The 26868-nt window shown below is 40.0% G+C and overlaps 1 protein-coding gene across 2 annotated transcripts in view; it reads right to left on the bottom strand.

The window, feature by feature from the left end:
* Positions 1-26868, bottom strand: part of pla2g4ab (phospholipase A2, group IVAb (cytosolic, calcium-dependent)) — a 114571-nt gene that overhangs the window by 53597 nt on the left and 34106 nt on the right. For both annotated transcript variants that reach the window (XM_052012191.1, XM_052012192.1), the window contains exons 3-5: positions 18490-18571; positions 3567-3715; positions 2769-2885 (exon numbers count right to left, since the gene is read on the bottom strand). In XM_052012191.1, coding sequence (XP_051868151.1) covers positions 2769-2885; positions 3567-3715; positions 18490-18571 — 348 coding nt within the window. The remainder of the gene's footprint in view (positions 1-2768; positions 2886-3566; positions 3716-18489; positions 18572-26868) is intronic.

Genomic DNA, 26868 nt, shown 5'->3' with positions numbered 1-26868 from the left:
ATAGTTTGCCACTCTCTGCTGCATTACAGAAGTCACTCACTCCACGAGAGAAGACCTTCTACTTTTCCTTCAGTCCACAGAAGCAGGCAGAGCAGATGCAGGGATTTTCTTGTATTACAGGATGTCACAAACTGCCCTCCTGCCTTAGCGGAGACCTTCCATCAACAAATGCTGATTTTTGCCCTGGAGGATCTCCCACACAAAGCATTGGAATTGGTTTATTATTGTCACATGTACCGAGGTACAGTGGAAAAACTTGTCTTGCATACCATTCATACAAATCAATTCATTACACAATGTATTGAGGTAGTACAAGGTAAAATAATATCAAATACAGAATAAAGTGCAACAGCTACAGAGAAAGTGCAGCGCAGGTAGACAATAAGGTACAAGGTCAGGACAAGATAGATTGTGAAGTCAAGAGTTCATCTTTTCGCACCAGGGAACCATTCAAAAATCTTATAACGGCAGGATAGAAGCTGCCCTTGAGCCTGGTGGTATGTGCCTTTGGGCTTTTGTACCTTCTGCCTAATGGGAGAGGGGAGAAGAGAAAATGTCTGGGGTGGGTGGGGTCTTTGATTATGCTGGCTGCTTTACTGAGGCAACAAGAAGTACAGATAAAGTCCATAGAGGGGAGGCTGGTTTCCATGATGTGCTGAGCTGTGTCCACAACTCTCTGCAGTTTCTTGCGGTCACGGGAAGAACACATCTTCACTGGGCTCTGTTCTTCACTGGCCTGTCTAGATTAATCTAACTTTCCAGGAACACACTCCAAATCTTCTCCTATCATTGCAGCACCCACTCATTCATGGTAAAATTCCAGTGTAACGGGAAGAGCATCGCTTGTATTTGGTAATTCTTTTAAGAGGTACCTCTAGAGTTAGATGGTGACAACCATGAAAATTTGCAGAACTTTCATGGGGAACTTCATGTTCAGTTTCACCACACAGCAACACAGGAAAACCCTACAATGCTGAGCTGTGAATCTAGCAACTCTTGCCTTTTGTGACTTTCGTAAACAGTAAGCATGACCCACAAGTGGCACAGAGCAATTTCTATGCCACAATCTGATCTTGCTTTCTCTGGCAGTTAGGAATGATTCTCTCCCAATTGATTTTTTTCCCTCCTGAGGAATTTTGTGACCAACTGCAATTTGGTGAAATCAACCAACTGACCAGGAAAGGAACCTCGAAATGGCCTACTCTGTAAGCCTCTCCAACCCACTCAACTGTGCAGTTGAATGGTTAACACAAGGGTGGAAGATTACATGAATCAAGTGTGGAGATGGCCTCTAGAAATATATCCTTGTTACTCTAATAAATATTTATTAGAAAGCCCAAATTATATGGAGAATTGTAGTTGGTCCCCAATTAGTAGCAATACCATAGAATCTGAAAGAAAGAAGAATGGTTAAGGTGCTGGAGTAACAGCTGGAATCCCAGACTGTTGATCAACAGACACAAGTTCAAATCCCATCATGGTAACTGAGCAATTTAAATCTGATATTTTATAGAAAGCCAATCTCAGTTACACAAACTGCAAAACTAATGGATTGTTATAAAAATCCATCTGGTTCAAAGATTTCCTTCATTTATCATTCTTAACCAGTCTAGTCTGCACACAAGTCAGTGTGGTTGAAACTGCTGCCTCCAGGAACAGTTAAGGGTGGATGCTAAAATGCCAGTGACGCCTTCAGCAAAAACAAATCTATCTTCTTTTGCTTCTGATAGATTTTTGGCACCCTACATGTCTTGCTGTAACTTGCTATTTGGCAGACTCCAAGATACGGCACTCTACTTACACTTTCACAAGAGGCAAAGTGATTTTAATCTAGATGGTAAACTTTCTATCCTCCTAATCTGCTTTCCTCTTGATTGTGCAGATTTGTTCTGGGAGGGCTACCCTGCCTTCAGAATGTGCTCCATAAAGGATGCTGATTGCACAGCAACAATAATGATGACATTTATATAGCACCTTCAAATGTAGCAAAATATCCCAAAACAGTAGAAGTGCTATCCAATTGTAAATGGAGACTTTAAAACAACGCTACTGTCCCACCAACTAAGCAATCCTAAAAGTTTATGATGTATATTTTAATCAGAATTTGTCAGAAATATTGCAGGATCAGAACTACTTGATTTTCCGAATTTAACAAAAATTATCCGGTTCAGGGAAATTGCATTATTTTTCCCCTAAAACTTTCAACAGCTTGATACAAGGAAAAAAAAAGTAAAAATTGGAGGCAGCATAAATTTCTTTTTAACCAAAAGGCCCAAAGTCAGTACTATAAATTTTAACTTAGAATTTCCATCCCTTCTGGATTTATCCATCTTTGAGCCACATTTTAACCAGTCAACTAAAACGTACAAGTGAGGAAGTTTTAACCTGATAAGTCAATCCATTATGGAAATGGGAAAACAAAATGGCCCAATTAAAACATTCAAGATCTTTCAAAGAATTGATATAATTGCTTTGGATAGATGGTTTCAAACTCAAGAAAATGGTTCAAATTTACAAAGCTAGGAATAATGGGGAAAATCATTTGTGGGATTATCACCCAAGCACAGGAGATGTGAACAATTTGGCGGGGAAGGATATTGAGACAGAGTATGAACAATGAAGAGATGATGCATTTCTGGACAAGAAAGGAACTAAGTGAGTTGTGAATATGAAGAGGAGATGGCTAGCAGAGTTCATCCAAGATTAAGGCACATGTCAGGCATATTATACATCTATAATTTTACATTTTACTTTAAAATTATACTTACAGTATTGAAGACAAATGAAAATTCCTTCTTCCCTCCCACTTTAATATTCTCTCCGATATTAAAAGTGGTAGTGCCCAAGGTTTCATCCATCACGTAATTTGCATCCATTAAAGTAATCTGACAAAGTACACAGTAAATCTTTCAAACACAGATATCCATAGTGGTACATGCAAGCAACAGATTAAAGTAACAGCCCAGTTTTTCCCCCACTGAACTGAATTCCTAATCCAAGCAGAAAATCTCTTCTGCCCAATGGGAGAGATAGGTGTTGGGTAGAGGGGGAGGGGGTTGCTGGAGTTGTAGTTATTATATCAAGAAATTACTTCAGTCACAATTTACATCTCAATTTTAGAATCAAAGCACAAGAGGCTTCATTCTGGGTGAACTGATGCATGACCTCCTTCAGGAGGATGACCTCAAACTTTGAAATTACATAATTTCTGAAACTAGATTTAAAATGCTACCTATTGCTTGGGCAAAGAAAGGTCAAAGAGCCTACTGTCATTTCAGTTGGAATCAGAATATGTGAGGAGGGGAACATTGTTCTTAATGCATCCTCATAGCAAGTATTTCCTAACAACATTTCATCAAGCTGATATTCATTCAAATAAGGACAACAAAGCTAAAGCACTCTTTCAAGATTTTGGAGTGAGCTGTTTCTCTCAATAAATGTAATCAATAAATGTAAATTTAAATTATAATCCACCTTCATCATACTTAAATAATAAAGACAAAATATATATTACATAGAATTGAACTGAATATCCAAATCCTATTTTCAGAAAGAGGATACTCTACCTCCATAATATTCTTCTCATTTGGGTCAAGAAGAAATTCAAATGTCTCATTCCACTCAGGGTTGACAACATTGTTGAGATATCTGCTCCGCTTTCGGCCCTCTGGTGCCGTGGGGATGAACAGTTCCACATAAGGGTCAGGAGTGTCGACTGAATGGACAGAACAGGGGAAAAAAAAGTCCTCAAAGACGCTCAGCTGCAAAGCAATTTAGCCCTGAACCTTAATTCTTTTATTCTACTGGGTAACTGAAGTGCATAAGACCAAATTTTAATTAAAATTTGCATTTTCTATAGCATATAATTTGTATACTTTTTCTTTGGAGTTAATATTTATCCTCAGCATAATAAATCTCAATGTTAAGACATATAGTTATTCCACTCTTAAGTGCTTTCCTGGAAGCTGCATGATCATTAATTTGTGGGATATTAATTCTGAGAAATGGAATTTTTTTTTGAGCCCTTACTGTAATATGACAGAAAAGACCCTGCTAACCTGCACAGGTTATGCAAAGTAAATAAGACAGTAAGTTGTTCCACTTCCCATGCCTCCTTATGCTTGACTGAAATGCAACATTGTCACTGCTGACTGTAAGCATCTGTCCATCATTCTTATGATGCACATCAACAAATATCACTTACTGCCAATATTCATTTAGTAAAAAAGAGAGGTCACTAGGAAAAACACAAGCAGGACAACTAGCATGTTAAGCAGAGGGGGCTGGACCCACAAAGAGAAAGCAACATGGCCTGAAGGTACACGAAGCCTCCGTTTTTTCCAGCAAAGTGGATCATTTCACATCTATCCGCATTGTACAGCATCTGCCATGCATTGGCCCACTCACTTGTGTCTAAATTGCCTCAAAACCTCTTTGCATCCTCATGACAACTCATAATTCTACTCATTTCAATGTTGTCAGTAAACTTAAAAGTATCATGTTTGATTCCTCCATCCATTTTACTGACATATATTGTGGGTAGCATTGGTCCAATTACTAATTCCTTTGGTACCCCAACTAATCACTGTCACCCCAAAAAAAGGCCCAGTTATTTCTACTCTGTTTCCTGATTGTCAACCAATTTTCAATCCATGCCAGGATATTATCCCCAATGCCATGAGCTTTAATTTTGCACACTATTCTCTCATGCAGGATTTTATCAAAGGCCTTCTAAAAATCCAAATTCACCACATTCATTGGTTCACCCCCAAACATGCTACCAGTGACATCCTCAAAAAAAACTTCAGTGGGTTTGACAAGCATGATTTCCCTTTCAAAATTCCATGATGTCGAATCCCTTTCAAATTTTCTAAGTGCCATTGCTATCACAATTTTAAATAATAAACTCTAGCATTTAAAAGGACAGTAGGATGGGAAAGGTTTAGAAAAGTGCTGGCAAAACGCCGGCAAATGGAACTAGCTTGGATGGGCAACTTGGTCGGCATGGACCAGTTGGGCTGAAGGGCCTGTTTCTGTACCTTCTGATTCTATGACTATTTGTCCTGCTACTGCTGATGTTAGGCTAACCAGGCTGTAGGTCTCCATTTCTCTCCCTTTCCTAAAAATATAATAGAGAAACACAAGCCTCCCTCTAATCTGCTGGAGATGGTCCACAATCTCGAGAAATTTGGAAGTGGATCACCAATGGATTCCCTATTTCCCCAGCTATCTCTTTTAGCACTCAGGGATGCAGACTAATTTCAACACCACATTTTGCAATGCCACTGATAATCCATCAAACGTATTTTTAATTTCATTTGTATCATCACAAGTCTGGAAACGTCCATCAGTCAATAGCAAACGAGATGTAGAAACCTTAAATAGATTGCATGAGCATGGAAGAGATTGGAACTTATACAGGCAACTATAATGTAGATTATTAACTCATGATGAATTAATCTCCAAGTCTGTGGTGGCACATTGCTAAGCTGACTGAAGTGACCTTAGATTCATGTTGATACATGTATTTCAGAAAACACCCAGCAGATCAGAAACAATAGGACAATGAATTCAAACTTCTGTTCAGCTGTGGAAAAATATACACTTTCAAGAATTAATACATTTTAATGCGAACAATAGAAGGCTTGCCCATCATTACCACTTTCTGATGTCACAATGCCACACACAGTGCCAATATTTATTGTCCATTCCAAATTACCCCTCAACTGAGGAGGGAGTTAAAAGTTAACCACATTGGTGGGCCTGGAGTCACATGTAGGTCACTCCAGGTAAGCTTAGCAGTTTAGCTTCCCTGAAGGAAGATCAAAGGTGAAACAAATAGGTTTTTACAACAACTATTTGGCACATGTTTACAATTAGTGAGGACAGATTTTTAAAAAATTCTGCTCTTACTTAATTTACTTGAAATTAAATCCCCCAATTGCTGTGTCTCTGAACCGATGGTTGCTAGTCCAGTAGCATAATCCACACTGTTGCCAAAGTCATTGCAAGCTAGCCTTGGAATATTGAGTTAAAAACCACAATTAATGCTGGAATAATGTGTGTTAATTGGCACCAACGATTTTATATCTTGTTAAAAACAAAAACTAATGGTGTCTGGGCAACCTTTATTTTGTGGAATGCTTGAAATAGTTTTGCAATCTGGAAGACAATTCTGTATCATGTAGCCATAAACAAAAAGTAGTTTAAAAAACATTCTGAAACTTATTTTCAATTTAACACATTCACTGAGTTTAATACTGATTTGGCTCTTCACCCTTTTTGTGATTGACTTCCTCTCTGTTTTTGCACAGGGAAATGCTGGTAAGATCTTTTGGCAAGAACCATTCTTCCTGAACTCAGTTCAGCACAGCACTATTTGTTAATATATATAGCCAGGCTGTTATTCTGGGATGTTTTCTGCAAATTTAAATTAATGACACATTTAACATTAACATATTCTAAATGGAGGTCATTTTCTACAAGGAAATGTTAAATTCAATTAAGATTAACTTTAAAAATCAAAAACGAAACCATCCAAAGACTGAAACTTGTATTAAAACCAGGAAATGTTAGCTGAGGAAGGGAGCCGAAAAGGAGGTGGAGTAACAAACAATCTGCTGGAGGACTTCAGTGGGTCATCAGCATTTGTGGGAGGAAAGGAATTGTTAAAACCATGCACTAGGACTGAGAGTGGAGAGGCAAGGTGGCCCGTATAAAGAGAGAAGAAGGGGAGTGGTGAGAAAGGAGTCAGAGGTTATTGATGGAGTGAGGAGGGGTGTGAGGTGACGGGCAGGTTGTGCCAGGGAGGGGAGTGGGGCTGGAGTTGGGAGACAGTGGCAGGTGAATGAGATGGAGGCAGACAAAGAAAGGGGAAAAAAAGGCATATGGAGCAAGGTGGGGGGAGGGGAGTGTGAAGCTTGAGGGCAGCTGCTGGAGGGAGGCAAGCAAGCAGGAACACAAAGGGCTACCAGCGCTGGACTCTGATAAGGAGGTGAAAATGGGAATTATTAGGGGGGAGGTGAACAGCAGATGGAAAAGCAAGCAGAGAGTTGACCTTAAAGACAACAGTAGAGCTGCTGCACAAAGCCACAACATTGGTTTCCAATGAAGGACTAAAAACATTTTGTGGACACAGCTTTAAGCAGTTCAAACCACTTTGTGGCCAAATCAAAATTTTCTATTTACAGCAATTTGTAACTTAGTGGAAATAATAACAGCAAATGCAGGAATTATTCAGCAGTTTAAGCAGCATCTGTGGAGAGGGGAATATAGTAACTGTCGAAGATGTATGACCAGGTCTAAGAACAACGGGCAATAAACAGGTTTTGAAATTCAATGGGAGGTGATGGGGAGTCAACTTAGAAAGTGTGTGGGAAAGCAAATTGCAGGAGAGATAACATAACAAAAGAGGATGGCAATCCAAGATGAAAGGGGATACACCGGATCAAATAAAACAGCAAAAGGGTCAGCCTGGAGGTTTAAATGAGAGAAGGTGAATCATTTGCTGAAATTACCAAAAGAAAACACTACAAATACTTTATATCTGGAAGAGAAATGCTGATAATCTGCAACTGGTGAAGTCATTTTTGGATCAAGAAGGCAGTAATGCACCTTTTGGCTTATTGGGCTTTGTTGTTCCTTTTCAAGGAGAGTGCCATCAGTGCATGGGGTTCCCTATTTTACATTCAGCATTACACAAGTTGGTATGTTATGTTAGGCTCTGCTCTGCAGTGCAGAGATCAAGAGTCAAATATATAGGACTGACTGTGTTGCAATTGATGGAATTGAGTTCTCATTTACTGTAATAGCAGAATTGTAGATCCATTTTATGGGCTGTCCCCGGGTTAAGAACGCCCAACCTATCGATACCCTTACAAAAGAACAAGAATATTATTAAATTCAAAATTCTGACGTACGTACATAGATTTGTTCCTACAAATGATGGAACTACTTTCCTCTCTCCACTTTTTAGTGATTGTTCTTTCTTAGGAGTTTTTTGTGCTTTTAATGCTATTTATTACAATACTGTGGAGGTATGGTTACCAAATCAAGTGATTTTTGTGTATTTTCCAATTCATGGACAAAATCAACTTGTGGATGTCTGTGAAAATAGAACCCGTTCATTACCTGGGGACAGCTTGTACTACATTCTACAATCACAGAGGAGCCACACATTACCAGAATGAAACCAGAGTCATAGAAACTGTCCTTTTTAACTGCAATTATATTGAGTCATAGTCATAATCATACAGCATGGAAACAGGCCCTTTGGCCCAACTCATCCATGTCAACCAAGATGCCCATCTAAGCTAGTCCTATTTGCCCACGTTTGACCCATATGCCTCCAAACCTTTCCTATCCAATGTACCTGTCCAAATGTTATTAATGTACCTGCCTCAACCACTTCCTCTGGCAAATTTTTCCATATATGCACCACCCTCAGCATGAAGTTGCCGCCACTCGGGTCCCTTTTAAATCTTTCCCCTCTCACCTTAAACCTATGACCTCTAGTTTTTGATTCCCTTTCCCCAGGTAAAAAGACTGCATGCATTCACCTTATCTATGCCCCTCATGATTTCATACTATAAAGGCCGTATACTATAAGTGAAGGCCTTATAGTATAAAATCATGAGTGGCATAGATAAGGTAAATACATGCAGTCTTTTTACCTGGGGAAAGGGAAATCACTCAGTCTCCTATGTTCCAAGGAATAAAGTCTTAGCCTGCCCAAACTCTCCCTATAATTCAGGCCCATGAGTCTTGCAACATTCTCTTAATCACAGGGTAACCAAAACTATACACAATACTTCAAGTGCAGTCTCACCAATGTCTTGTACTACAGCAACATAATGTCCCAACTCTTATACTCAATGCCCCGTCTGAGGCCTGTGTGCCAAATGCCTTTTTCACCACCCTGTCTACCTATGACACCATATTTAGCGAACTATGTACTTATACTCCTGGAGTTCCTGAAGTTTCCAGCTAGGTTTCTTGTACCCCAATCACTGCACAAGTGCGGTCTGTTTTGTCCTGAACATTGTACTGGGCAAGTAATCCAGAGGCCCAGAACAAAGAGGGTGCATGTTCAAATCCTGCTATGGCAATTTAAGTATTTGCCTGGTCCAGTTTATAAGTGACTCTTGTCCCACACCAACATGATTTACTCCTAATTGTTGTCTCAAGTGCCCTTATGGGAGTAGCCCAGCAAGTTAACTTGTGTAGTGTGGGAAGAGAAGATGTAATACCCTGGCTGAGAATTGACACGTTGCTTCCATTTTCTGCTCTAATTCATTTCTTCGACTGGTTGCTATTAAATCACTCAGCACCTCACACCTGGATTCTCCTTAAAATAGTAAGTGAAGGAAGAATTGCAGTAGTCTATGGATTGCATGGTCAAAATGCCTGTATTGAATTTCAACAACTATAAGATGTTTTCATCTCAGCCAATTAAAGGAGATTTCAATTCCTCACAATTACAATGGAAATCAGACTCATGTTAACAACAATTAGCTACTGAAATTTAGGTATAAACAAGGCTCAACCTGTTCCCACTTTAATTTAGTATCACCACAAGCTTGGACCCCCTCTCCCTGTCCAGTGGCCTGGTCTCTATCAACAATAGCTGGTTCAAGGAGCCCTTTATCTTTCTCTTCCATTTTCCTCCTGTTGTAAAGACCATGGTTCTGTTTAAAAAAAATTAATCACTGACACCTAGGAATTATTAGACCTTGGATAATTTTCAGGAATCATGCAGATATCTTCAAGAGGCAGTGCCTCAAGAAGGCAGCCTCCATCACTAAGGACGCTCACTATCCGGGACATGCCCTCTTCTAGTTACTACCCTCAGGGAGGAGGTACAGGAACCTGAAGACCCCACTCAATGATTCAGAAACAGCTTCTTTCCCTCTGCCCTCAGAATTCTGAATGGTCCATGAACACTAGCTCGTTATTCCTTCTTTGCACTTTTTTTTTTGTAACTTATAGTAATTTTATGTCTTTGCACTATACTGCTACCTCAGAACCACAAATTTCACGTCATTTAAGTCAGTGATAATAAATCTGATTCTGATAGAAGGCATTAATGCAAACAAGAACCTATCTTCAACAAAAAAAATACTGTTGGAATGCAAGTGCAAGCAGTAATGAGTTCTGAAATTAAAATGACAGCTAGTAAACAAACAGTACTGCCTTCAGAGCTGTCTACAAAGCACAGGCCACTGGCCCACAGCAGGAGGCTAGTTGCTCAAGAGATATGGTTTCTACACTGAAATAACTTGGAGGAATTCTCCTATACATCAGTCAAACACAAAGCAGTGTTAATTGGCCTACACAGGCATCTTCAGCCAAGTTATTTTGCACCACTGTGACTGAGATCAGGGAAGCTTCCAGACCAGACTAATTTCATCACTTAGCACATCAAACATGTTCATAGGCATATTTGCTCTATCAATAATTTTGATATTTGTGTACGCAGACAGTCAGCCCCCACAACACTAATTTTGGGTGTCTGGGTCTCTAACCTCAAAAGATTTTAGACCATTCACATGAATTTCTTTGACCCAGCAAAGGTTTTTGAATACTCAGAGGTATCTCATCAGTTATGATGTGCTCCCCCCTGTAAATATGTACTTCAATGGAACCAGCTGCTGTTATCCTCATTTTTAAAAGTATAAAAATTCGATGTACTTTTGAGTTCGGGACAATTCTATTGAGAGGGTCTCCATGCAAATGCCTGTTTGTCATAATGAATGAAGACCTTCTGCATCTGTCAGCTTCTAGTATCCAGTGACTCAGTAACAACGGTGTCCACACCGGCTAAAAAGGGATTCAAGTTATTTTTGCTTCTGAGCCTCCACAGCTTTTTAAGATCTCAGCTCTTCAACTGCACATCCAAGTACATTTGCAGATGTGGTGGGGGCTTCCATCAGTCTTTCAGGTAACAATTTCTTGACCCTTTTAGAATGAACCATTTTTTATTCCACTCCCTTCTAATCCTCTATAAATTAATTCAGGTGTTTAACCTCTAGTTATTGTCCCCTCTGGTAATGAAAAAAGGGCCCCCCTGTTCATCCCCTCTTGACCTCTTACTTTTAGACATGTCAATTAAATCTCCCCTTGGCTTTCTATATTCCAAAGAAAACAACCTCCCTTTCTAATTATTATTCTTCAGAATAGGCAATATTAAGTGTAAATCTCAAAACATTCAGTAGGTCATGCATCACCTGTGGAAAGAAAAACAGTTACTATTTCAGATTGAAGACGCTTCATCAGAACTGGAAGTGAGAAAACATGTTAGTTTTAAGTTGCAGAGAGGGTAGGTCAGGGATGGTTTGGACAAAAAGAATCTCTCTAATAAGATGAGACCAGGGTTGCTGTGGTGATATGCTGTTTATAAAGCATCAGGTTGACAGATTCATGAAGGCAGTTTGAAAGAGAGAAAACAAACAAAGGAGCACGTAAAAGTTGTAAAATACAGGTCAGAGCTATTGAAGAGAACTAAAATTAAAAGGAGAATGCTGGAAATGGCTAGTACATCAGGAAGTGTCTGTGGAGACAGAAAAACTGAATTAGCATTACACATGGATAGCCAACAGCAGAAATGGCAGTTCTGATGCAAATAAAGAACATACTGTATGTTGACTAAAACTGTTGAATTTGATATGGAAGCCTTGAATACAGTCAAGACAAAGACTGACAGACATTTAAACTACAAGAGAGTTAAAGAGCATGCGGAGAGAGCAAGAAAGTAATGTTGAGGCCAAGACTAGATCAGCCATCATCTTATTAAATGGCTAACCTAGTTTGAAGGGCCAATTAACTACTCCTACTTCTGCTTACTATGTTCTTTATGTATTCCCATGAGGAGTTAAATTGGTGCTTGTAAAAATACACTTTCACCAAGCAAGAAACTTAGCCAGAATTTTGCATATGTTTTAAATTTTCACGGAAATGGATTTGAATAAACTCCAAAACTAAAAAAAAGAATGAACAGCCATCTTGTGTCTTAGGGTTTGCCTGTGATAGCCAATATACTAACTCTACAATCCCAAGATTGCTTCTGATGCAAGGAATGTTTATTGTTAATTCATGAACAATTATTTATGGCAATCAGTTCAAGCAAAGGGTCAGAGCCTGGCAATGCCAAGAATGTCTTATGCTGTGTAAATATGGGCTTCTACCACTGTAATGGCCAAAAATATACAGATATTTTACAGGACCCTGACCCCCACTTCCCCTCCCCCCAATCATCTTCACAACAGTCAGTTAATTTCAAATCACTTTAAATCAGGAGTTTAGATATTATAAACATAATAAGTTCCAAATGCAGATCCAGCTTCAATCAACTCACAATGTTATTTGCATACCACAGCAGGTCAGCCCACTTACCCACTCACCCAATGATATTGGGGAACCCAGAACCGGATGCCAGCCATCCAAAACAAACAAATGAAGGCCTCATGTGTGGAACAAAGCTTTCACGACTGAGCTACAAGTCATCACCCAGTGGTGTTGGGAAGGGTGGGGTTATAGTGCAATAGGATGGAGGAGAAATGGGCTAGATACAGAGTAAAATTCCCTCTGTACTCTTCTGTCACTCAATCCCAATGGCAGAGACTAAACTATGTTGATAAAAAGGGAATTTGCTGTTCACCGGTTTCAGTTAAAAAGATCACAAATCTTTAACAAAAAGTTAAAATTGCATAGATTGAATGATCATTGACTAAAAAAGTTGTTCTTTGATTCAGCTGCAACTGGATATTGCATGTGCAGCCACTTACAACCTGAACAGAGGAACCATAACCTCTCATTAGGCATTCCACAGGAAATGGGCGGGACCAGTTGTTTTCAGTAGAGCTAAAATAGTAGGCTTTGAATACGTGACCCTCACACTCACTGGTACAGTGGTTTCCACCCTGGGATGCACAATCCCCTCAGGGACCCACCAAAGGTAACAAGGCAACACACACAAAACACCAGAGGAACTCAGCAGGCCAGGCAGCATCTATAGAGGGAAATAAACAGTTGACATTTCAAGCCGAGACCCTTCATCAGGACTGGAAAGGAAGAGGACGGAAGCCTGAATAAAAGGGTGGGGGGAGAGGGAGGAGCAAGTGATAGGCGAGTCCAGGTGAGAGGGGGAAGGTAGGTAGGTGGGGGGGGGGGGAAATAAAAGGGAATGATGTGAGAAGCTGGGGGGTGATAGGTGGAAGGGGCAAAGAGCTGAAGAAGGAATCTGATAGGAGAGGACAGTAGACCATGGAATAAAGGGAAGAAGGTGGCCAAGTCGTGAGAGCAGGGGAGGGGAAAGAGAAGGGGTGAAAGGGCCACAGGAGTGAGGGAAAACAAAAAGTGGTGGGGGGGGGGGAAGGGAATGGAAAACAGAGGGGAGTGGTTACCGGAAGGCAGAGGAATCGATGTTGATGCCGTCAGGTTGGAGACCATCAACATGGAATATGAAGTGTTGCTCCTCCAACCCGCACCTGGCCTCAATGTGGCAGTAGGAGAGGCCGTGGACGGACACGTCAGTGTGGGAATGGGAAGTGGCATCCATGACGCTTTCAAAATATTGAGATGATCTGATTAGATTTTTTAACAAAAGTGAAAATAAACAAAAATATGCACCAGAGTGGTCAGTATATGGAATGAGCTGCCAGAGGAAGTGGTTGAAGAAGGTACATCAACAACATTTAAAAAGTACTTGGACAGGTACGTGGATAGGAAAGGTTTGGAGGGATATGGACCAAATGCAGGCAAATTTGACGAGCTTAGATAGGAATCTTGGTTGGTATAGATAAGCTTGGCTGAAGGGCCAGTTTCTGACCTTTCTGACTCAATGACTCCATGCTCAGCATACCAGAGCTGCTGGCAGTCTGCAGGAATTCCCAGGACAATTCCAGCTCATTTAAAAGTCCCTGGCCCAAGACATCATCAGGTATTTATGGGGTAGGGGATTGGGGGAGGCATGTACTCTATTGAGTGTAAAGTAATGGGGATTGCATTCAAAAAGGTTAAGAACCACTGCCCTATTATCACATCCCGTTAACTGTGGACAAGGGACTGGGACAATCTGTGCCCACTTTAAGCACTATCATTAGCTTTCTGCCTGGTTTGAAAAGTGCCATAACATTAACATTCTCAGGATCCTTTTTAACAAAATTTCAGAAGTTTAAAACCACTTCTGAAGTGATAGTTTCTTTACATTGTGTTTTCATGGACAGTTCACTGCCATAACAAATCAAAAGCTTCATTTAAATAAACAAGAAAATAATTAATTATGTAACCACTGCCTGTGTATAAAAGCAATGCTGATGAAGTACAAATCAGATTCTTACACATCAGCCATGTCCACAACTTTGACTTCAAACAATACCCTCGCTTCAATCAGGTTCTTGGAAACTACCGGTCTCTGATCAGTTCCACCCTACAGATTATTAACAGAATTCCTTAACAAACCACAAGGCCAAAGGCAAATCTGACATTTGTATAAACATCTGTTCAAATCATGAACACACCAGAGTCGAATGAGCAAATTCCAGGATGAGAGTCTCATTGGAGGCCAGAGATTACATCACTCTGTAAGAGGGAAGGACAAAGGCTCCAGGAATCTGGTTCCCTTGCCGAAAGATCTGCCAAATAAATGACAGAGACTTAATATCACCTGAAGAAATGTCCAGGGTTCTACTAACCAGGTCAGGTTAGCAATTGCCAAATATATCTACAGAAACCGTGTGGCTCAGCTGATGGCACTTCCATCTCATAGTTAGGACATACTTACTAATCTTCACTTCAGTCACTGACTAAAGTGCATAAGCCAAATCTTGGTAAGCAGAAGGCAGGGAGGGGGCTCCTAACATTATTTACTCATTCATAGGATAGGCATTGCTGGCAGTGGTGATGCATATTTGGAGAATATTCAATCACATCCCTAACTAATGCCAGAACGACAGGAGGGGAATCAATTACCACATTTGCCCCGCTCCTGTAGTTGTATTTTATATGGCTGGTCCATAATTTTAAGATCACACAATAGTTAGAACATGGAAGTAAGCCACTCGGCCCAACAAGTCCATGCCAGCTCAATGTAAGCAATCCAGCTGATCTCCACTCCTCTACCCTCTCCCAGGAACCATGCAAATTCTTTACGTTCAGGCAGTTAACCCGGCTCGCTTTTGAATACTACAAATTTAATCTACCTCCACCAGATGTGCATTCCAGACACTAATCACTCATTCCACTTTTAGTCCCTTTGCCAATCACCTTCATTATATATCCACTAGTTCCTGGCCCCTCTGCCCATGGGAATCGGTTCTCCCCATGTCTAAATTAGATCCATTCACAACTTCCTTGGTTCCAAGCTCCTCCAGTATATCTACATTAGTTATCCATGTACAAGTCACTCATCCCTGGAGTTATTTTGGTAAATCTCTTCTGTACCCACTCTAAAGCCTTTGTACCTTTCCCAATGTGTGGTGCCCAGAGATGGACAATACTCCAGATGTGGCCAAACATGTCTTACAAAGTTCATCATGACTTCTCAATTTATAAAGTCCAGATGCACTGATTTCTTTACCACTTTCTCAAACTGCCTTGCCACTTACTGCAAACTATGCACATGTTGCCCAGATCTCTGTTTGGGAAGCCAGGAGGGGAATCAATTATCATCTCTGGCCTGCTCCTGTAGTTGTATTTTGTATGACCAGTTCTGTTAATTTTAATCACAGAATAATTAGAATGTGGAAGAAGGCCACTCAACCTATCGTCCATACCCAGCTTAATATAAACAATCCAGCTCCCCACTCCCCCACCCTTTCCCCACAGCCCTGCAAATTCCCCCTTTTGGCATCATGTCCTCTAATTTGTATTTCTTATTCTTCCCATCAAAATGTGACATGTCACATTAAATTTCATCTGCAACTATTTGGCCAATAATCAATAGTGATGCTCAGGATAGTAATGGTAGAGGATTTGATCATGGAATTTCAGAGGGAGATGATACTGTGTAGAGCATATGGTTGCTTCATCTGCACCTGATACTGACTGTCGTCATCTCACAATTTAGCAAATGGGAATGGGGTCAGGGAGAGGAGGCTGCAGTCAGCGAGAAGTCTGTTTTCATTGAATTTTCCATCTCCTCATCACCTCCTGCCACCACCCATATCATTGAGGAAAATTCAGTGCATTTGTCAGTGGACTTGAAACTCAGCTGGCTCATCAGATTTTATCCCTGGGCTTGCCCAGTGCACAAAAATGAAGATGCGTTTAATGTGAGGTCAACTGAACTGCAATATTTCAAAGGGCCACTCCGAAGATGGAATTTGGAGGAATTGGAATCGGACTCCAGTCGGTCTTCTCGAGGAATTGGGAAGTTCACTGAAACTGTGACTTCTTACCCAATGTAGCCACTTCTCCCTAATCCTAACCTCATTCATTTCCATCTGCTGCTTTGGGAAATGTTGACTTAGTCAGTAGCAAGTAAAGATGGAGCAGCCATAAAGCTTTACAAGGCTCAGAGGATTTCAGCCAAGAGCATCACAGAGATCTGAGCAACCCGACTCAACCTCAGCTGAAGCCATGGAGGTTGCACCAACAGGAGCAGAAGGAAAAGAAGAGGAACCTTTATAACTGCGAAAGGGCATGGATGCCAGAGGAGGAATGAGATATGAATTTTACTATTTTTCACTGTATATTTATAATGATTAAAAAAAAACTCCTTTTCTTTCTTCTACCACTTATCCTATCTGTTTACCTCCAGCAAAATTGTAAGAAGAGTCAGTAAAGAACACTACACTGAGACCAAGTGACCACAGGTTGAATGGCACTTTGTGCTGCTTGTTGCCTGCACTTGTCTGGTCAAATTTGGCCCAGGTGATCCACAGTCAAATCCCTCACACATTGCTAACACAAATTGAAGACCGACTCACATCAATGCACAATGGCTTGTATGATTCTACTGCCTGGTCTAAATCTATCAAAGTCACAGAATCTGGTATAATTGCTTTCTAGTAATGGCAGAGTATACCTGGCACCAACAAGCAAGCTTTCCTAATTGGATCAGAAATGCTGATTTGTAAAGAATACTCTGTTCACATTTACATAGAGAATCATTTATAAATGAATGGAGGCTGATAAACCATAATTATTCTTAGTACTTATGGATGTTTTGAAATTTGATATCAGAAAATAATTTGAAGAAGTGAGACATTATGGTGAAATTAGAAATTATGGTGGTAATATCAGATACTATAATGACATCTTTTTGCAATAATATCACTGATCATAATGATATCAGAGATCTGGCAGATGACAGAAATTATGGTGACTGTATCAGAGGCTGTGATGATATCTGTTAGCAATGATATCATAGATCATGATGGTGTCTGAGATCTAGCTGATGTCAAGCACTGTGCTGTAGTGAACATCTGTGCTTACATCACTGACACTATAATCTGGTTGAGAATAGTGTTGATGGATACAGGGTCTGAAAAAAAAACAAATAGGCAAAATCCAGCTACATAATGCATTTGCTATTGTAAGTGTTTTAGACTATATCTCTCTCAGGACCCACCTGCACTGTAATAAATCAATCCAAAGTGGGACAGTTTACTCAAACTAGCTTTTTACATTGTTACTATTTCTGAATGCAGCAGATATCTGACATAGGGTTGTGCACCACCCAGAAATGTCCTGGGCTGTTAAAGATTAAACTGCTGGCAACTATTAAGATCAAGCAAAAGAGAAAAATCATTGGACTATTTTGGAAGATTGTTATTTTCCCTTTCTTTAAAATATTTGTGTTTCTTCTGTACAAATGATGGAGGTTGGAAAAAAGATTGTGTGACTTTGTTGTATTGTTCAAGATTTGAATCACACGACACATTCTCCTGGAATGCATCAGCTCAGAGACGGCAACTTTTCTTCAATTTGAAGAAAATCATAAAACTCATTCACTGGATCCAGATAACAAAAAGCTGAAGCTAAGATATTTTCATATGTACATCAGGAATGCAGCTACAAACCATTAATAGGTGAAGTCTCCATCAAGTTATTGCTATCCTTATTCCAGTATTTCAGTAAAGAGCACTCAATAATTTTGCCGTTTACACAAGGATATTAGCATAGTTGTTCTTTGCCAGAACATTAAGGTGGCTTTGTTGCAAACAACATCGCATTCACTTTGAAAGTGGACCCCTGTTCACACTGAATGAAATTCATATGCATGCCACAAATAATCTATTAATTTAATGAAGGTTCATTTTGCATTGCCACTAAGTCTATAAAGAAACAGATGATGTGATGGTGCACCTTTGGTAAATCTTTAATGCCTTTCCACCTGAATCACAGGTTCAAAGCCAGACTGGACCTCAGTATAACATCTTATTTATTGAACCAGTGTATCAGTCTGGATGATGTGCTTAAACAAACAATCCCTCACATAACAGGCAAATGGGTAAAAGGAATAGACAAAGCTCCCTAAAATGTACTTACGTAGATCACCGAAAGTTCCTTTGGTCACATTTGTTGCTCGTAGAATGCACACAGTTAATCTATGTGATACCTGATGTTCTACCTAATAAAAAAAAGAGGAAAAGAAGAGTTTAAATTTCCAGGTTAAACTGTGCAAAGCCTCTCTAAGTAGTTTCAAAAATGTTTCAAAATTAGGAAAAATGGTTTATAAATTGTATGCATATACGTTATGCCTGTTTTGACTGTTACTGTAATTACATGCAAAACATTCCTTTGAACCCATGGAGGTACAGCGTGCACACTGGTTAACAAATTAGATGTCTTTTCACATTCAGAGGGCAGATTTTGAGAGACTGCTCCGCCTTCCTTTCTCTTGATGTCTATGCTGCAATTCAAATAAGAATGTAAACAATGTAAATGCACAGAGGTCAGTAAAGAGGCATCATTCTCCCACATTCCAAGCTGCAGGACCACCAAACTAAAGCAGAGCAGTTAGTGTTATGTCAATAGTACTCGTACCTCCCTGCTCTATATTTCAGTAACCCACAGACTACTTTGTTTGGAGTTTGAGGAGATTTGGTATGTCACTAAAGAGTCTTGCAAATTTTTATAGATGTACGGTGGAGAGCATTCTGACTGGTTGCATCACAGCCTGGTATGAAGGCTCCAATGCACAGGATTGCAAGAGGCTAGAGAGGGCTGTAGACTCAGCCAGCTCCATCACGGGCACAACCCTCCCCACCATCAAGGACATCTTCAAGAGGCAGTGCCTCAAGGCGGCAGCATCCATCACTAAGGACCCTCACCATCCAGTTACTACCACAGGGGAGGGAGGCACAGGAGCTTGAAGACCCACACTCAACGATTTAGGAACAGCTTCTTCCCCTCTGCCATCAGATTTCTGAATGGTCCTTGAACCCATGAACCCTACCTCATTATTTCTTTTCTCTTGCACTATTTACTTATTTTGTAATTTATAGTAATTTTATGTCTTTGCACTGTACCGCTGCTGCAAAACAACAAGGTTCACAACATTTAAGTCAGTGGTAATAAACGCGATTCCAATTCTGAGCAGAAGAGAGGCCTAACACTTGTTAATGATGTATTAGTAACATTTTCTCAGTAACCTACTGGAGGGGAAAGTCTTTCCAAATAGCAGATCTACAAGATGGACAGACTGCCTACCTTCAGTTTTTCCTTCCATTTTAAAATACAAGTAGGATATTTTCCCTACACCACCACAATATTAAGTGACCACATCCCCCACATCAGCTTACCTACTGCCCAAAACCCTCAACAGCATCTTTGTTACCTCTAAACTTGACCATTCCAAAGCACTCCTGGTCAGTGACATATTTCCCACCATTTATAAAGTTGAAGTGATCCAAAATCTTGGCATCCATATCTTAACTCTGAGCAAGTCCTGCTCACCTATCACACTGTGCCTGCTGATCTACGATTAAGTGTTGCTTAAATGGGAACCCATTTTAAAATCCTCACCCTTTTTAATCCCACCAATCCTTTCATGGTCTCATCCGTATTTCCAAAAGTCCCGTCCAGTCCTATCTCCTCCACAAGAATTCTGCTTTAATTTTATTCTGGCCTTCTAGTTACCTCTAAGTGTGATCATTCTACCACTGAAAGTCATGCCTTCAGCTGCATGGTCCCAAGCTCTGAATTCCCTCACAAATCTTTCTCCCTCTTCAGCTCTCTTTCCTCCTTTAAGTTGCTGCCCAGAACCCTTGGGCCATTAGCCCTACTACCTCATGTCGTCAATTTTTGATTATGATGCTTTGAGTCTTTTTTGCAATGTTAAGGTTGCAATCTAAATGGAAGTTGTGGGCTTTGTAAAAACTCAAACAAATTCGTGATGATGAAAAACTGGCCTAATTCCTGAAGAAAGCTTTTCTCCAGATGACACACTTTCTCTTTTTCAAAGCGGGTCTAACATTTCTATCTTTCAGTAACAAACCAGTGTTTTTTAGTGAAAGGCAAAAAAACCTACAAAATATCAGTAAGTCATTGTGAAGATCTAAACCACCTGAGATCTGGGTCTAATTAATATATTTGACCTGGAAACAGAGTACAGTAAGTGACTCACACTTACAGCAGTAATCATTCATAGATTAAGTCCTCCAAAGCTCATTTAAACCCACAGCCAGCTGTCAACGCACAGCCCTAATAAATTCTTACAATTACCAGGAAGTTTCACCTTAGAGAACAATGCGAATCTCTTGATATTGTATGTTAGTACCAAAAAAACTATAGATGCTCTGCCTATATTTTAAAGGATGTAAATATAATTAAACCTCTAAAAAAAGTAAACTCAGAACATTTTTACTACAGGCACATGCTCAATGGGCTAGAGGCAAGAAATACCTGCATTCCTCAAGGCAAGCATATGAGAGGATTAGAACATGAATTCTCACCCTCCACAGAGTAACTGAATGATTTATTCTTTTAAGAGGCATCACTGAACTACTCGATGTGATTTCTTTCAAGACAATCCTTGCCAAGATTGTGGTACTTCCTTTCCAGCAATACCTTGTAGACAAATGACAACACAAGGGTTCTGAGGGGCTTAGTCAAATCTTCTTTCATAATCTTAGTGGGATTATTGAAAAGGTGGAGTCAAATGGAGAGTGTCCATCTGGACATCTCTCAAACATATAATATACAGAATATACCCGTGATTTAGACAGTGTGAATCCCTGGCAATGGGGCAGGCAACAGTTGGTTAATGCTGCTAGGATCCACTGGTCAAGTACTATCACTCCTTTATTATAAAGGAGAAAATGTAATTGGTAATTGGTTTACTATTGTCACATGTATTGAGATACAACTAAATGCTTTTTGTTTGCATGCTTTCCTGGCAGATCATTCCATTCATAAGTATATGGAGGTCATACAAAAGGGAAAAAAAGCAGAATATAGTAATACAGTTACAGAGAAAGTGCAGTGCAGGTAGATAAATAAAGTGCAAGGGCCACGACAAGGTAGATTGAGAGATCAAGAGTTCATCTTTATCGTACAAGAGGTCCATTCAAGAATCTTATAACAGCAGGATAGAAGCTGTCCGAGCTTGGAGGTACATGTTCTCAGGCTTTTGTATCTTCTGCCCAATGGGATGGCAGGGAAGAGAGAATGACTGGAGTGGGAGAGGTCTTTGATGTCAGCTGCTTTCCTGAGGTAGCAGGAAGTGTAGACAGAGTCAATGAAAGGAAGGCTAGCTTTTGTTTGCGTGGTGGACTGGGCTGATATCAAAACTCTCTGCAATTTCTTGCAATCTTGGGCAGAGCAGTTGCCATACCAAACTATGATGCATCCGAATAGGATGCTTTCTATGCTGTATCTATAAAAATTGGTGAGGGTCACTGAGACATGTCAAGTTTCCTTAGCTTTCTAAGGGGAGAGGCACTGGTGTGCTTTCTTGGCTATAGCTTCCATGTGGCTGAACCAGGACAAACTGTAATATTTACACCTAGGAACAATGTAAATGCCTTCAAAAAAAATCTATGAATTATTAGGACTTGAGGGAGGGTATTGTATAAGGTTGTTCCATTTAATGGATGGATGCTGATGCACCTAACATCCTTTTGCACATTAAAGGAGTTTGCTGAAGTACTCTCTCTCCCTCAGAATGAAAATCTCTACACTGATCTTCAATGACAAAGATCACAAATATAATCAGCACCACCTTCAGGCAAATTTCAACAGGAAATACTGTGGAAGTACAAGGGTACAACATCTAATACAGGAGGGAATATCAGAACTCCATATTGACCATCCAACAATACTGTAGAAAAATATCTATGATCAAAAGAGCTCAATCATTTGCCATGATTTGCTCACATTTAAAACTTTCTATTAAGGGGCAAGTCTTCAACTACTAAAAAAATGTAGAAAGAAATAAATGGAAACAAAAACATGGGATCAATACTTTGTGAATAAACACTTAACCCATTTACTTCTCTGACCCATTGTTGCTCAATGATTTAGGGAAAAATAACTTCACCAGGTGCAAGTCTGTATTCTCTGTGCCACTAGATGATTGTGGTTGGAAGTGTGGTAGGTTACCTTTAACCACATAAAGGTAGCCTATCACATTAAGTGTGATAAGACTTAAAAGCCATGCTGCCTTCAGTGGCTTCAGTTTTTTTTAAGTGTTTGACATAAAATTATATGAGTTCCCACAAGCATCACAAAATAAGCATGTTTGATATAAAATTATACGAGTTCCCACAAGCATCACAAAATAAGCACTAAGCAGGAAGGCCACTTGATTAAACTCTGAGTCACTCATCACAAAATCCCCATAAATCTACCATGCACTGGCTCTTGGACAACTGTGTAGCTTTCATCTGAACTTGAATGCCAACTCCAAGTGATGACGTTTTCTGTATCAAAATTCTTTCTGACATCACCTCCAAAGTCTTTTATCACAAGTTTGATTTAATGGTCAATGCTAACCTTTGAATTTACTCCTTCCACACTAACTGTGTCACGTTTTGAGCAGATTGGCATGAGAGTGAATATGTGGCTTTACAACACTTTCCTTAGCTATTATATCAGTGTTCCACCATGCACCTGGAAGAAGCTCAGAGAGTATCAAGCACTGGGGTGTTTCAATATTCTTCACCAAGAGTGGCTCAATGGCCAGGTCCTGAAAGACAAGGCTGCCAGATTGGGTCCACAGATGGAGCAACAGGCGAAAAGCTGGAGGAACTCAGCAGGTCAAGCAGCATCTATGAAGGGAAATGGACAGTCAACCAGAAACGTTGACTGTTCATTTCCCTCCATAGATGCTGCCTGACCTGCTGTGTCTGTCCAGCCTTTTGTGTGTTGCTCCAGATTCCAGCATCTGCAGTTTCTTGTGTCTCTGGGTCTGCATCTGGCATTGAGAGAACCACCTTGCAACGTAAACCTAGTTGACTACATTGATCTACGATAGTAGAGTTGTTGCACAGACCTCATCTTCTGTCACATTTCTAATTTCCATCTTATAGATGGTGGAAAGGCTACGGGGCGTCATATGGTGAGTTGCAGGAAACAGTCTCTGACCTGCTCTAACAGCTACATTTATGTGACTGGTCTGGTCAAGTTTGATCGTGGCAACCCCATCAACGGGGAACTCGGAAATTGAAATCCCACAGAATATCAATGGTGGCTGAAATAATTGTTATTTGTCTTTTATCAGCTCATGCCTGAACATTGTTTAGGTCTTGCTAGATGCAAGTATGGTTCACATTAACGATGCAGCGGAGGATCTTTTGTAGTGATATCCTAAGATGTGGGACAATTGACTTCTAACATTTCCCTTCACTTGAGGCACAACTACAGCCAATGGAGAGTTATCATCTTAATAGCCTTTCATTTCTACCAGTATTCCTTGATCCCACACTTGGTCAAATGCTACGTTGACGACAAGGGCAGCCACTCGCAGCTCATCTGTGGAATTCAATGTTCTGGTCCAGGTCTGAACCAAAGCTGTGATGAGGTATGGGGAAATAGCAATTTTCAACAAGATTGTATAAATGCCAGTAGTGGTAAATGTATTGGAATAGTTTGGACAGAGGTGTGGCTAGTTCTGGAGCGCAGGTCTTCTGTAATGCAGCTGGGATGTTTTCTGGTCCCATGGTCTTTGCTAAATCTCATAACAGTTGCTTCTTCATTTCAGCTGGAATGAATTGAGCTGATTGAAAACTGGCTTCTACAATGGTGGGGCTCTCAGGAGAGGCTGAAATGGATTATCCATTCTGAAAGTCTTAATCAACTATTGGAAGGCAGTTAATGCAATTATATAGATCCTTTCAGGATGTTATTAAATAGTTTATATAAACTAGTTTGCTGAAGTAAATCTAGCAGCCCAGAGGAATTGCAAACACGTTGGTGATACTTAATACCACATAAATGAAACCTTACAATCACTTTGAGATTGGTCTCTCACAAACAGCAATGAAACTGAATGAACCAGTCAATTTATATGATCGCCTAAATCAGGGTATCAACCTTTGAACCAGGAGAAATCCAGCACCATAGTAGTGCCATGTGATCTTAAACATCAGGCAGTTTCGGATTTCATCCAAAAGACAACAAATTCCAATAATTCAGTGCTCTTTCAATACCAAGCATGCCTAGATTACGTGTTCACCTCCTGCCTCAAAAATATGTCAAGACAAAATAGGAGATAACATTTCCCTTTCAAATCAACACTGTGCCTATTTTTAACTCAATTATTTCTGTAAAGCCAATTCATCACCGGCAAGTTTCAATTATTTAATTTGTTATTGATTCTGCTTTCCTCAGCCTGGGTCATGTTGTCAGTCTTTAAAAATTGTTGCCCAATTAGAAAATGCATCAGTGATTCTCTGATGTGCTAGAAGATATTTTGCCACATGCCTCAACATTTCAGCTCTTGGAAAACTGTAGTCTTTATCACTCTTACTGCTGCTGATGACCACTTAAACATTTATTCGGGTCAAAATCTAGTCATACTTAGAAAGTTGCAAGGGGTCGGTTTCGCGGGAAATGGCTGACTGAGCCTGCAGAGTGAGATAATGTGAATAATTGTTTCCGAGCTGAATGCATGTTACCCCTTTTGCTAAATAAAAGATGAGAAACTTTAACTTGTGCAAAAAAAGCTTGAGTTACTTAACTTACAGTACAGACAAATATTTACCAATAGACTTTTTGGTTAGAATAATAAGGGATAAGGAACCAAAGCACATAAACAACATTGAGACATAGATCAACTGTAATCTAATAATAAGATTCAGATCAATATATTTCATTAGAAATTGCTACATTAGTACATGATTAAAGTCTTTACTACTCTTGAACAATGGTTAGTTTGTGTGTGATGTTAACACATTTGCTGTTGTAAGACTGGACAGGATGAGCTCCAAGACCTAATATCAGAGGTGTCTGGGACCATTCAGATACATGAGTTGTACCTCCATTTACAGCAGGACCTCATCTGCAAGGGTAACCTTGGGAACCCACTACAGGTGAGCATGGGTTCCCAAGGCTGGTATAGCTAGCTCATCATTCTCTTAGGTGGTGTTTTAGTGCTAATAGGCAAGTCCATTACACAATTCAAAATTACGCCATTTACTGGACATTCTCCAAATTTCTCTGTTGCAGGTCACATGGCCCAGACTACACGAAAGACAGGAATGGATACAGATGGCACACAGCCAAAACATGCACATTAACCCTATATTTAGCAGCAAAAGTAAGTGAACAGGGGATATCTAATGAGCTTGGCTGAAGGGAAGTGGTTATTTTATTTGAAGTTTCTTTTTAAATGAAAAAAAATAGGTGTGAGCATCGATAAGTAATTCAACTTCCCACCTCTGGTAATTTTATCCAAATTCAACAAATAAAATTAGACTTGGGCACCTTCAGCTATGTTCCAGTGGACATGAACCCACAAAACAACAATGTTTATCAACAAATAAAAAACTGGTAGAGTCTAAAAGCAGTTGCACCAGCAACCTGAAACAACTCATCATAAAACAGTTCAAATAATAGGTATTTAACTCTAAATATTAACTTGTCATGATACAGACATTTGCAAGCATGCATTTTTACCAAATATTTCTGTTTTTATACTTCAAATTCCAATTATTTGCAGTTCTTCCTTCTCCATCATTGCTTTTTACCTAATGTAACCCTTCAGTTGACCTATTGATGAAGTTAAACATTGTATATGCACTCTTCCTCTCCCACAACACACCAGCAAAGGTCTAACCTTTGCAGGTGTGTGTAAATCTTTCACATTGAAAGCCTACTGATCAAAACAAGGAGCTAGGAAGGATCACTGGAGGAAAATAGTGCAGTTTGGAGAATCCAGGAGTAATAAAAAGGAAATACGAAAACAAACTTGGAATTTCAGCCGCAGTAGGAACTAGGGAGGGAGGTTAGGAAAGGTAGTCAAACAGGAAAGCAGGTGGATACACAAAACAGTAGAACAATTCTGTACTACTATTAAAAATGGAGAGGAGAAAACACATTGCAAAGCAGAAGTGAATGCAAACAGGGATAAAGGGCTGAAGGAGGTTGCAATGTGGAGAGAAGACGTTTGCTGAGGAAGGATCTGCAGAGATGGAGAGGAATTTGAAGTTGATACTTTGAGGGATGGGCAGCCAATGGAAGTTGCCTTGAAGGTGGTTGAGCAGTAAATTCTGAGTAAATTGGCATTAGGGTAAACAATGCACAACTCAAGAGTCTGGAAAGGATAGCATTGGGAAACAACTATTCCAGTGGTGACACAAGAGAAACATAAAACATTATAGCACAGTACAGGCCCTTCAGCCCACAATGTTGTGCCAACATTCTATCCTGTTCTAAGATCCATCTAACCCTTCCCTCCCACATAATCCTCCATTTTTCTAGCAG

The sequence above is a fragment of the Pristis pectinata genome, chromosome 3 (assembly GCF_009764475.1).
Source record: "Pristis pectinata isolate sPriPec2 chromosome 3, sPriPec2.1.pri, whole genome shotgun sequence".
Taxonomy (NCBI): Eukaryota; Metazoa; Chordata; class Chondrichthyes; order Rhinopristiformes; family Pristidae; genus Pristis; species Pristis pectinata.
Note: the sequence above shows the minus strand (reverse complement) of the source record. Positions and strands in the feature narration are given on the sequence as shown.